The 13,759-nt window shown below is 34.5% G+C and overlaps 1 protein-coding gene across 27 annotated transcripts in view; it reads right to left on the reverse strand.

The window, feature by feature from the left end:
• Nucleotides 1-13,759, reverse strand: part of Trpm (transient receptor potential cation channel, subfamily M) — a 793,755-nt gene that overhangs the window by 11,730 nt on the left and 768,266 nt on the right. For all 27 annotated transcript variants that reach the window (XM_067775779.1, XM_067775781.1, XM_067775778.1 and 24 more), the window contains 5 exons: nt 11,193-11,316; nt 9,455-9,687; nt 3,767-3,976; nt 3,218-3,596; nt 2,680-2,865 (listed from right to left, as the gene is read on the reverse strand). In XM_067775779.1, the coding sequence (XP_067631880.1) occupies nt 2,680-2,865; nt 3,218-3,596; nt 3,767-3,976; nt 9,455-9,687; nt 11,193-11,316 (1,132 nt within the window). The remainder of the gene's footprint in view (nt 1-2,679; nt 2,866-3,217; nt 3,597-3,766; nt 3,977-9,454; nt 9,688-11,192; nt 11,317-13,759) is intronic.

Raw genomic sequence — 13,759 nt, forward strand, 5'->3', positions numbered from 1 at the left:
AGAAGCGAGACCCCGCCTATTCTCAAAATTGTTTAGGTCCTCGTATACGTTCGGCCATATCTCAACTGAGGTGTAATTCCAGTATAATGTAGTTATATACCGTAAACACAGATACTTTCTTACCAGGATAAGTCACACAAAAAAAAAAAAAACTTAAGTGGGCGTTATCTTCAATTGCATTACCAAATCTCAAAACAATATTTTACGATTTGTAAAACTTTAAAATTTTCTTCTTTTCAAATTTCAATACTTAATCGGCACTTGGTGATGAATAATTCCATTTTTACCACTTAAAAAAATTTCGATATCGAAAAAGTAAGCGTTATTATAGTCTGGTTTTACCTATCTCCAGTACTAATTTATTCTGGATCCTTTGAACTAAATTTTATAAATATACCTAAAATCTTGATCAAGTAATTGGGTTAATGGACGGCCAGGTGGGGGGCGGTTAGACATGCGGACGGACCGAGATGACTGAATTTCTACAATAAAACAGGGACTAATCGTTTTTTTTAACTTGTAGAGCACGATTTTCGTTTGCCGAGGGAGAAATTAACTTTTCAATTGTCTTCCTAGTCCAAAGCAGCATTTCTTGGCAAAAGTGTGTATTCGCTGGATATCAAAGCTGATGTTGCTGTTTGTAATAATTATAGTTCCCAAATAAAGAAAAACGTTAACATATTCGAATATATGCCTGCCAACAGTGGCGTGGTTGTCGAAGCGTAAATGCGCTGACTTTTTGCTTGATGACAGCATACTTGATGACTTGCTATCAGCACTTCGGGTTAAATTAGGTAACCTTTCGGGAAAACTTCTGGATCATTTCGAGGGTATTTCAGAATCATTTTAAACTGTTACAGAATCACTTCGGAACTATTTTATGTAACATTTTTAAAACAACCCTATAATGGTTTCGAATCAGTCTCGAGATCATCATGAAGTTTTCTCAAATTTTGTATCTATAATAATCCCGAAGTGATCCTGAAACCATTTCAAATCGGGTCCAAAATAGGTCCGTTCGTATAGAGATGGTGTCGGAACAAAATTTTAATTTTTATTATACACCAGAATGGACACTTTTTTATTTACATCCAATTTTATCAACTAAGGGTGTCTAAGTTCGTTTGTAACCGAACATTATATACTCAGCGTGAGTTTCAATAGTACAGTTCATTTCAGATAAATTAGCAAAGCTAATATACTCTGTGTGCAAAGCACGCAAATTTCCAAAATTTGTTTAAGTTTTGTTCTTAGCTCAACCATACCACTACTGAGATAGAATATCAGTCGAATTTAGTTATATACAATGTTATTGCAAACTTCGTTAAGGCTAACCTTTAGGAAAATTGGGAGTGGTCTTCAACAGATTTTGATTATCTTCACTCAGTCTATATAATTTGGCAAGGATAGTCTCTGCCATATTTCAATGTAATATCTTTAATTGGATTTTGAGTTACTTCCAAATTTTCTTCTTCTAAATGTGGGTTGTGTCATGCCCATATTCCATAGTTTTTTGGAACTTGTGTTTTGCGTCATAACACCAATTCACCAATGATTATCGTCCGATTTCACTCATTTTCAATTCCAATTTATCCTGGCTCCAGATAAGCCCGTATACCGAATTAGGTGAAGATATCTCAATATTTTCTCAAGTTATCTTGTTAACGAACGGACAGACGGACATGGCTTAATCAAAATTTTTTTCGATACTGATGATTTTGATAAATCGATGTCTTTCTTGATTTCTGTGTAGTACCTGTACATCCAACCCTCATCCAATCAATGTTAATATACTTTGTGTGCAAAGTACGCTGACCATAAAAATTAATATGAGAATTTTATGGTATTGAGGAGCTCTACATATCCTTATTATGAACTTAACTCTGAAGTGGCTTTCTTTAGTTTTGTATGCAAACCGCGTAGTCCACCTTAAAGTATGCTTCACTTTAAAAAAAAAGAACCATCAACATCGATTACACTCCCCAAAACCTTCGGGGATTATCTTTATCGTTAATACAACAACAACATGTAAATCTTTACTATAAACTATATAAGGATGTTTTTTTGTATACTTTTTTTTTTTTTTCGTGCGACTTACAGCTGGGTATACAATTAATGCTAAGGAAGTAAATTTAAAAGCAATTGTAATATAAAGATATATAGATGAGACGGTTTGCGATGATAGAATAGGAGGAAGAGGTTAATGATTAGGATATGATGCTGTTGTGTACACAACAAGTGCAGTGCTAAACAGGTGAGCAGGTTAAATGGAGTCAACCATCAATTGTCTGGTTTGGAGTAGTATAAAATTATATTGCAAAATTAAATTATATTTTGCTGCTTGGCTAACGACAGATCATAACATTCCAATTTACTAGATTTTAAAGGCAAACGCTACACAAGCAAGCGCTGTTAGTAAACCTAAGTAATGTGGTGGAATGCTGAAAGCGCGAAAGAGCGGAAGCGAGGAAAAAGGATGTCGGTTGGGGGTGGTGTGTATACGTGATTTTTGTGCCCCTGCATGAAAATGTGCATCTAGATGGTTACGACAGAATGTGAGTCAATAATTTTTTAATTAGGTTTCTTTACTTTTTGCTTATACCTTGTAAATGTGTAAAATGTGTAGTATGTGTGTAGTGTGAGTGTAAGTAAATGTAGTAGCAATTTTTGTGTACGCACCCCCTCCAATCACGTCCTTATCACTTTCAGGCTCAGAGTGTGTAAGACTCATTTGCCGACGTGAAAACGGCAATTGATTCAGACTTATGTGTGAACGGTTAATATCGGCAGCAGCTATAGAACACGCTTCAGAATTGCGACGACACAGCGAGACGGTGCGTTGACGCACAGCACGACGTTTGGCGGCTAAGCATTTTAGAGTTTGTTTATTTTGTGCATTTTGCATAGATGATACAAATGTAAAAAGAGAAAGAAGAAGAAGCAAACAAATAATAGAAATTAGTGCTTTACCTTTCTTTTTTTGTTTTTGCAGAACAAATTTCTATTGCATCTACAGCACCTACATACATAAAGTGAATTTTGTGTTTGTCTTTTTTTTTTTTTTGGTTTTTTGTAGTTTTTTGTTGATTGCTTTTAGTGTATGTAGTTTTGGGTGCTCATTGTATAGACTGGCGCTGTGATGTACATCAATTATGATGTCTATGTACCATATGTTGAAACGACATGCCTGTGTTAAGATGTTTAATAAGGTATTTACCTTCGATATTAAAATCCGGCCCCGTTTCATCAGATGCCTCACCAACCAGCGTGTGATCATCGTCAGCTCCCAGCGGTGTTAAAGTATCTTTGCTTTCAGTACTGGCGCCAGTATCCTGTCGCACTGTTACATATGGTGTACGTTTAACAGTTTCACATGTGGACGGTCTTTGTGACATGGGTATATAGATGTCGGAATCCGATTCGGATTGCATTGATATTTTACGGCCAATATGCTCATTTAGTGCTTCGCGTGACTGCACAAGTTCATCGGGTTCTTCAGGAAGCGGTACCACTTCAAAATGTGTGCCGTCATCGAAAATGTATGCATCCGGGCGTACTTCGGTGAGTGAACGATTGAAGCGACGGCGTGTGGTGACCTGTGTGAAAAAATATTAATGCAATTGATATTTGGAGTATATAACGGCTTGTTATACGAGCATCTTGCTTAAGCGCCTAAAAGTATGCAACAGCGGCACTCTTTTTTTGTATTTTTGTAAATTTTTTGTTAATTTAGGTTACCCGGTAAATTTCTTCTTCAGTTACTCACCTGCAAATTCGGTCCCGGCATAGGTGCTTCCGTATCAGACATCGAAACAGTTCGTACTCGCTGTAAATCTCCACCACCAATATTCATACTGGATACCTGCATATCGCCACCATCGACCATGTGTACCGACATAAAGCGATGTATGACAGCCAAGTGTGAAAGTATTTGCTCTGAGGATTCTTCCATTTTGCGCAGACGAAATTCGATGCTCTTTAAATATAATTAAGAAAAATGCTATGATTTTTCTTCACTTTTATATACTTTCCAATTAATCAGCTGGAGAACACAACATCTGGGAATTTTTTTTCAAAAACACTTCTCGTCAACACAAATTCAAAACATTTGGAGCTGAAATCGGGTGTGGATGAGATAGGGCGTTGGTGTTATAAATTCTGAAATGGGGATAGTTTGATCATATTCGGCGACAGGGAGTTTTAAAAAATATCTGAGATCGGGGTCTCTTAAAAACAAATACTGTTATAGACCGTTTACGAAATGCGGGTCATCAATTAGCTAAGTGAAGAAGAAAGGACTGAAAGGGCAGCTCAAAGGATTGCTCAGTGCATGAAAGCTGTGGTGATCTAACCGATCTGCAGAGCGAGCGCTTGGCATAGGCTCTTGAGAGCTTTATAACGAGAAACACTTGATACTGTAGAAGTTTTGCTGTCGATACTGCAACAAAAAACAAAATCGAGAAGAAAGAGGTAACATCTAAGAAAAAAGGCACCTATTTTCGAAGATCAAGGCGAATCGTGTATTTATATTTTCTTAAATGTAAATTTTTTGAAGAGCATCAAATTCGAAGCAAATTTATGATATTAGGCTTTCTCCAAAGTAATTCTTCGATTTAGGACCTCGAAGCGATATCACGAAATTATATTTCCTCGAGTTTAGTTTTTGGATTGGTGCCAAAATGTAGGTAAGCTCAACAAAATCAATTTTACAGAAAGCATGTTTTAGTTTTTTTTGTTTTTTTACAATTTGAACGCCCATAAATCCATTTTAGTTTTAATGACAATCTCAATTTGCGAACGATTCAAGGCGGTAGGAAAAATAATCAAATTAAATAATATCATGTCGAGTTCGAAGCGGTTTCGCGGAAATAGAGGCCACAGATGAGAAAGAGGGGCTTAACTGTTAGGTTGGGTCAACTTGAGTTTTCAGGAATGCTATTTGTCAGACTCGAGCCGACCTCAAAGCGAACTCTCGAAATAATATAGAAAGTATAAATATTGTAAACGCTAGTAAATTTATTTTTTTTAGGAAATGTGCCATTAGCGAAAAGTTATTAATTATTCCGCTTTTCCGAGTTCGAAGTTTGACACTTTGTAAATTTTTTTTTTTTCATTTAAAATAATTAAATAAATTCAAAGCGCGATGATTTGCGTCGCGTTCATTTTTAATTTTTCCTACGAATTGGTGGAATGGGCTGAGTTTTCACGGAGAGGTTTTCTGGCAGAAATACACTCTGAGTGTCTGCCAAATCACTGAAGAGGGGCGGGCTCGCTTAGAAAACCTTTTTTTAAATTGAAGAAACTTGTTTTTAAAATTTTGATGTGGTTATTTTTCAAATTATTCTATTTTATTTCCGATGTTTTAACACAAAAAAAAATTCTAAGAACGTTTTCACTGAAACTATGCAAATCAATCTCAAAAACGTTTTCGAAAAATAAATCGGATATCCAAGAAAGTTTAAAATTGTCGAACATTTTGTTTGGAACTCTCTAATTTTTTTTGAGTATGTAAGTTTGTAGCCTGATTAATTTTAGTTTAACAAAGTGAAAGCCAAAGGCCTTCAAAAGTCGTGTTGATTTTTTAAACATATTTCATGAAAAATGGTCAAAAATAAGTGCGAAATTGTAGTGAGCTCTAACTTGTACTTTGCGAGACTAGAGTTGATTGGACTACAAAACTGCATACTCGAAAAAAATTCAGAGAACTCTAAATAGGAAGTTCGAAATTTTCGTAAAATTTTTTCAAACTTTCGACTTTTTTCGACAACGTACAAGTTTTTTTTATTTTGAAAAAAAGTTGCCACTGCTATTATTTTATTCGCTGCTGTGCGTAGTAGTTGTTTTGACCGGCCAAAATGCAGATCTTCGAAAAAATTAAAAACGATAAGTTATGCAGGCATACAAGGTTGGCTGTTCTGTTAATATGTTATGTTCTGAATCCGAAATCACCATTAGAATTAACAGCGCAGTGCGGTCCTAGCTTAAAAAACTCCCCAACACCTGTGATTTTTTCGATTTTTGAGGGTAACGACACGCTAAGTAAATTCTCCATGTATTGCATTAATAGATCCGCCTATTTTTCTTTTAATGCAACTCATGTAGCTGCTATTATAATAATAACTTATCCTGCACAGGCCGTAATCTTAAAAAACGGTAACATTTCAGAGCTGATAAAGATTTATAAAAATAGAAAAGTAGGGATCTAGTTTAGAACTTCGAAAAACAATAACCCTGTTTTGGAGGCCAACTTCGAAAAACGGAGAAATCACATTTATGCTTATGAGTCAAACATTTAAAAAAAATAGGTTGATTCGAAAAACAGGAAAGATTTTTTCATACGAATCAGTTTTTTCAAAAGATTTGGGTTAGTTCTATACCCTGCCGAGTGCTGTATAACTGTATAACTCAATGATATGGGACAAGGCTGGGAATTCGATTTTGAAGATATACCGCATATAGCGACTACGACTCGACTTGGAGGAGAATCTGCTGTGTTTATTTCGACTCTTAAAAATCGAATAATTCTATTAATCAAGTATACTATTATACGATTTTAGATTTTTGTACGTTTAGTAATCGAATTTCGCTAATCGGATAGTTGATTTATTTAGATTACTCGACTAACTACATTTCAACGACTATTCGGTTTTCAAAAATCGAACTTCGATTTTGTATAAAGTGTTCATACAAAAATTTTACGTATACGCAGTGTATGTACCAAATATTTCTTCTTTGTTGAATCTTTGTTAATTTAGGTTTTAGAAATGGTCAAAAATCGAAATTTCTTACAATTTTCGAGAGCCGATTTGTGGTCATCGAGAATATCTTTAGCTTACAAAATAAAGGAGACGTCCGTACTTTTCATACGTGAGCAAAGTATTTGAATGCCATTTTGGATCACCCTGCTTACATATTTTTGTGGCCAGAAACTAAATATGTAGCAAGGAATGGCAGTTTTAATAGCCAATAATATAATACAAATGCATTTCGATTCAGATTTATGTCACCGTTACTTTCGTAATTACTTTCCGGCTCTTCCACGATAATTATTAATGATTTTAATTTCGATATTATTTCTAACAATTAAACTTTTAGTTCCGCCAATCCCTAAATCTTTCCAGAAATAGTTCTGACCATTAAATAACAACGAACTGAGGCACTTCAGTGCATCAGTCATGTATGTAATATTACACCAACAGTGTTTTGTAAGAGACAATACCTCACATACATATCTTGTGATCAAAGAAGCCTTAAATGCTGGAAGTTGGTAAAAATAAGTAGTGTAGGTAAAATTTTAAAACCGTTTGACAAAGGAACTGCTCTTTTATATGGAAGTACTGTAAAATTGTCTCCAAGATCATCACGAAATTACCACAAATTGATCTTGAACTGACCCCGCAAGAGCTCTGAAATAATCTTCAAAACTATCCCGAAATTATGGTGAAAATCACCCTGGAAGTACCCTAAAATGGTCTTCATTTATGCAATGGTCACAACCAAACCCATCCCAAAATAACTCCAAAGTAATATCTAAATGACCTGGAAATAAACCTGAAATAGTCCCCAAAACCATCAAAAAAGGTTAAAAAATGGATCTCAAGATGTCATCGGAAGAACAACGAAATGATCCCAACAGTCCCTACAACCATCCCCATATGTGTTCCAAGACCATCACGAAATGACAACAAAATAATCAATAAAACCTTTTGGGAGTGACCAGAAAAATGGAGAACCTACCCTACCCTACCTGTCCTTCCGCTCTGCTATAAAAAACTTTTCGCTCATAGTTATTATTTTGCTATTTTCTGCGCTCTAAAACACGGCGTAGCTCATATACGACCCAAGAGCATTACTATCACTTTATATGCAATGACTCGACTATATAATCTACTAGCAGGGTACCCGGCATTGCTCGGGTTTGGGCAGATAATAATCTAAATAAGAAGGTGTATTTTAATGCATTCATTCCTGTTATTAAAAGTCAAGTATAAACGAAACAGCTGTCGCCTTGTCCGTCCTGATGTCACGTTGTTTAAATTTTTCCCAAATTATTAAATCAATTATAAAATTAAAAATTGCTTCAAATAAATGTTTTCATTCATTTAAAGCAATACGATGACAATGCAATAATAGGAAAAAAATCGCCGCTAGGTGGCGCAAGCATCGAGATATGCACAAAAATCGTATTTGTGGTCCGATTTGGCTCATATTTGGAACACATAATACATACAAGAACGGAAAGCGACCTATGAAAAAAAATCGCCGCTAGGGGGCGCATGGATCGAGATATTCACAAAAATCGTATTTGTGGCCCGATTTGGCTCATATTTGGAACACATAATACATACAAGAATAGAAAGCGACCTATGAAAAAAAATCGCGCTAGGGGGCGCATGGATCGAGATATTCGCAAAAATCGTATTTGTGGACCGATTTGGATCATATTTGGAACACTTAATACATACAAGAATAGAAAGCGAACTATCAAAAAAAATCGCCGCTAGGTGGCGGAAGGATCGAGATATTCACAAAAATCATATTTGTGGTCCGAATTTGCCCATATTTGGAACACATAATACATACATAGATACATCAATAGAAATCGACCTATGATGCCCGATTTGGCTCATATTTGGAACAAATATTGCATACAGTCCGGTAGAAGTGACATCAAAATATTTTGGAGTTGGAGGAGGGACAAGCATACGTGGCGCAGAGTCGAGTAAAGTCTTTGGAAGGTTATGTATTGAGGACTTAGGTTGTAACAAATTGGCAGGAAAGAGTCCTTGTAATAATGAGTCACTAAATGAACTAAATAGAATGAGAGATAATAGGAAATTAAATAAAGACTAAAAACTTGAAAATAAAATAATTTAAAAAACATTTCTAGGTTAAACGGTTTTATTGAAAACAATACTTACATGAAGTAATAATAATACTAAAAGCTAGAAAATAATTAGGTAGGTCCTAGGTAGTAGTCATCACACTCCTTATCAATCTAGGGCGTTGATCAGACAATTAAATAAAAGCGTTGGACACGTCATATTTCGATTGATAGTCATAAGTAAAACCAACTGAACCTTAATCAGGTTATGCTACGCCTTACATTTTTAGAAATTTCACGCGCCAAACGTTTTTATTTAATTGTCTGATCAACGCCCAACATTGATGAGGAGTGTGATTACTAGTACCTAGGACCTACCTAATTATTTTCTAGCTTTTAGTATTATTATTATTTCATGTAAGTATTGTTTTCAATAAAACCGTTTAACTTAAACATTTTTTTAAATTATATTATTATATATATAGATTCATATTCACAACCGGAGCAGTAGCAGAATATGTTTTTCATTGCTACTGCCGCGCTGGAGTAGCAACTACTAATATTGGCTGTTCAAGTCATTCTTACTCAAATATTACGAATCTAAAATATATTGTCAAAACTTCAACTCACCTGCACTGTAGCCGTTTGTAAATTCTCTTTCTGATTGATATCCTCAATTTTTTGTGCTAATATCTCCACACGTTCCGTAGTATTTTTAACACGTTCATCTGTCGATTGATTGAGTATGATTTCCTGTTCATGAAAGAAACCCTCAACGCATTCCTCTTCGAAATCATACAAACGCTCCATATCATCCTTTTCAAGGAACAATTTCAAACCATTGTCACGTTGTACCTCCAATCCTGTTGAATGTTATTTAGTATTTTTTTTTTTAATTTTTTTTTTTGTTTTATATTTGTTGTAGTATATAAATAATTTTTATTTGCATATTTCGTTATGGATTTAAAGCAAAGCGGTAGATTGTGAATAGAGTTGATTAGGCGTAGCAGATGTCAATTATGTGCGTTGCATATTATTTCAAGTTTTGTTTGGTTTGAAATAAACATGAATTGTTGGAAAAATTATATATAAATTTTTTACGATTGTTGGTTTTTTATTTTGTTAGTGTTGTTTATTCGTTGTTTTGTTGCGTGTGACAGTTATTGAAAGAAGTGCGCAGCACAGTTCGACAAGTTGGGCAAATACGTTGTTGTTGATATTTTTTTATTTTTGCATTCAAATTGATTTTGTTGTTCGAGGATTTCGAAGTTTGTGCCATGAGTGTTGATGATTTTTAAAATTTATACGCATTGTTTTGCAAGTCGTTGTAGATAAGCGCAGTTGAAATAAAAAAGTATATATCATCAGATTTTTGTTATATTGAAGAATTTTTTTAAAAACAACGATATGTGAGATATTTTTATTGTTTTTGTTAGGTATGTATATGAATGTTATTTTTTTATGTATGTAAATTAGTATGCATATTTGTTAAGTGATTTTCGCGTTTGTTTTATAGGCCATTTGGGAGAACAAGTGTTAATGTCAATTTTGTTACCATCAAAGAGTTGTTCAAGGCCAAAAGCAACAGGTGCGTGAAGCGTTGATAGACCATGAAAATTTCAAATTGCGAGTATTTTAAATGTGATATAGTAAATATTATGATGCAAGTTAGTAGGTATGTTATGGGACATGAAAGGCAAATATGGTACCATCAAAGGCAGTTAGAATAACATCAGCAACAAATGAAATGAAGTTTTTGCATAAAAATTCGACACATAAATATATACGATTTTGTTAGTTTATTTTCATATTTGTTGGTTATTTGTGTATGCAGTTGAGTTTTATTGTGGTTTTTCATATTTTGTTTATTGATTGTGTGATAAAATATTTTTTGATTACCAGTATTTTGAAATGTTTTGCATTTAAGAATTTTTAACAAGCAATTGTTTTCAATTATTTTTTTTTTCGCATTGTATATTTGAATATTTATTTAAAAATAAATTTTTATTTGTTGCGGATTTTTGATTGTTAATTTTTTTTTATATTTTCAATACCAGCATGCAAAATTTGTTTTTCATATAAATATGTATGATATTCAATGAATGTGCATTAAATATTTCAATTACGTGCATATGTGGATGTATGAGTACGTATGTATGTATACCAGTAATATGCATTTGTTTATTTATGTATGATTTTTATTTTTTGTTGCAAACAATGTTAATAGTCACGAACGATACCGCAAAATATAACGGCAGCGCATTTTTTAAATAGAATGAAAAAACATTTTTTTTTCGGTTAAATATATTCGAACGTTAGTTTATAAACTCACAGGGAATAAAATGTAATTTTCTCAATCCTCTCTCACCTTTCGCTTTGCGTATACAATACTTGAGCAGCGAGTAGAAATGGCATAATGCTATGAATGGTGGTGGTAGTACGGGTTTTTGTTGATACTCCATAACGACAGTGAAACGTTGAAACATCCAAACCTAAATAAATATTTGAAAAACATTGATGCACAGCCGAAGGCACGTGGAAACACGTACAGCAACAGCACCACCGCCACCAAGCACCGACGTCATCAGCAATTTTGACACGCGCAGGAAATATAGGAGATCATTGTCGTCAGCAGCAAAAACAGTTCAAATAATGGCAAAAGTTGGTTTGTGTTGGGCACCGTAATTATAAATGAGAAATAAAATTTTCATCGAATTATCATTATTTATTTCTTAACAAAAAAATAATTATAAACAAAAAAATAATAACATAGCCGCGCAGAAATCTCAGTTAGAGCACTACTTAAATCACGATTGATACTGTACACCAATTCAAAAAGGTGGTTTGGGGCGGTAGCCCTTTGCCTAGATAAGTATTAACGACACTTTTTTCAGGGTAATGGAGCAGGGACCGACTAGGACTGGGACTGGTACTGGGACTGGGAAGAAGGCATGGAGAAGAGTAAAAAGAACCACAGAGAAAATAAAAGAGGGAAGAAGGAAGAAATAGAGTAAGCCGAAGATAGTCAGATATGTATAGACGGAGCGGAAAAGAAGTGAGGGAAAAGACGAAGATGGAGAAAGAGACGCATAAAAAGAGAAAGGCAGAGGGAAGAGTGAATAAGAAGATAAGGAAAAGGGGGAGAGAGTCTAAGAGAGAGTAAAAGGTTTAAAGTTATGCAGATAGACAAAAGTTAGAGCAGAACAACGTCTGCCGGGTCTACGAGATTTTATTATGCTTTTCATGAACGTTTTTAAATAATGAGAGAAATTTAATTAAATATAACAAGGGGCATCAGTCTTAAAGTAATTTTGTAGGGTTTCCGAAATTTTTTCTTTAATTCCCATTATTCTTATATAAGATTGGAACTTGAGCTCTGCCCAATGGACAAGAAGAACAATGACGTAGTCTCGAGAATCATATTATCGCATTCGAGGCTCCATCTGACGAATTTCGCGAATTCAAATTTACCTGTCAGCAAGGTCTCTGACCCGTTAAATTTACTTATATATATGTCATGTCACTGAACTGCTCCTAAATGACTGAATCGATCTTGAAGAAATTTTTGGTGTGTTCAAGAAGATTCAATAATGCTATAAAAGCATAATTTGGAAAATTATTTATAGTGCGATTTGGTTGAAACTTGGTACCGGGGTACCTCTTTCATTACCTTATTATTTGAATAAGTTTTTTCGAAAAGTGGACCAGAGCCGGATTTACTGTAATAAATCTTATTTATAATGCGACTTGTTTGATACTAATTATTTCGAATAGGTTTATATTTGGTATACTTTTCCTTCCGGGAAGTGAATCAGCCAACATGTTCTAAAAAATGTATGTATGATGAGATTTTCTTAAAAAATAATACATCTATAGCTTTTTGCTTAGGGTAACATTTGGGGCCTTTTTCTTCTGGGAAGTGTGCCATAGATCGAGTTAAAAAAATATTATTCATGATACGGTTTGCTTGGAAAATAATTAGCCTTTTGGCTATCAATATTTTTTTCTGGCTAGATATATTTTTTTGGGATTGTTTGAAAAAATCGTTTTGATATTTCGATAGAGATCGATTGCGGAAACGGAAAAAAGAGAAGTATAGGATAGGAGAGGAACGAAGAGAGTCAGAGGCACAGGGAAAAGCAATGGATAGGAGAAGTAGGGAAGGAGGATTGGAAGAAAAGAGAGGAGTGAAAAAAACGGGGAAAAGGGCAGGGCAGATTTAATGGGAGAAAGTACAGTACACTTACTATTATTAAAGAAAATTTGTCTCGGTTGTGTATTGCCTCGGATTCGCTATGTCTGTGGATTGCCCTGTCTCGATTTTGAGTTTACGAGATTTCTAAAAATTAGTCATGAATTGTTTGTGAAAGTTGGAATTAAGAGGGCTACCCGTAAACTATATAGCAGGTATTGACTATGCGAAAAGAAGTGTCATTATGAGCTACCTCTCAATTGGAGTTTTCCTCAAAGCTGATATGGATATGCCAAATGTCCGCCATCAGCTTTGTCATGATTAGGGAAGAATTTTCCGATTGGTTCGAAACAAAACGAATATTGAGGCAATTTCTTTAACCTGTTGCGGAATACAATATTCCTTAGAATTTTACTGAAGCGAGTAATTAGGGTTGCTTTGCTCAAGCACACAGTACTTTTCCTACTCGATTACGTGGCTCTTTTATATTTTCCAACACCGCTCATATTTATCGTTCGAGCGAAACTGTTTTTCGATACGTCATCGAGGAAGACGATTCGATCCCTGAACTATTAAAAATGTTTTTCTGAAAATTTCTCCTATTTTCTTCTCAGATTTCCCAAGATTTATGTACCGACATGCTACGTTTCATTTTGCTGTGGCTTCAAATATTTTCCTTGATAACACCACCAATAGTTCTAGCAACAGATCTAAACCAGAATGGTATAATCTATTACAATAGC

The sequence above is a fragment of the Eurosta solidaginis genome, chromosome 3 (genome assembly GCF_040869045.1).
Source record: "Eurosta solidaginis isolate ZX-2024a chromosome 3, ASM4086904v1, whole genome shotgun sequence".
NCBI classification, from domain to species: Eukaryota; Metazoa; Arthropoda; class Insecta; order Diptera; family Tephritidae; genus Eurosta; species Eurosta solidaginis.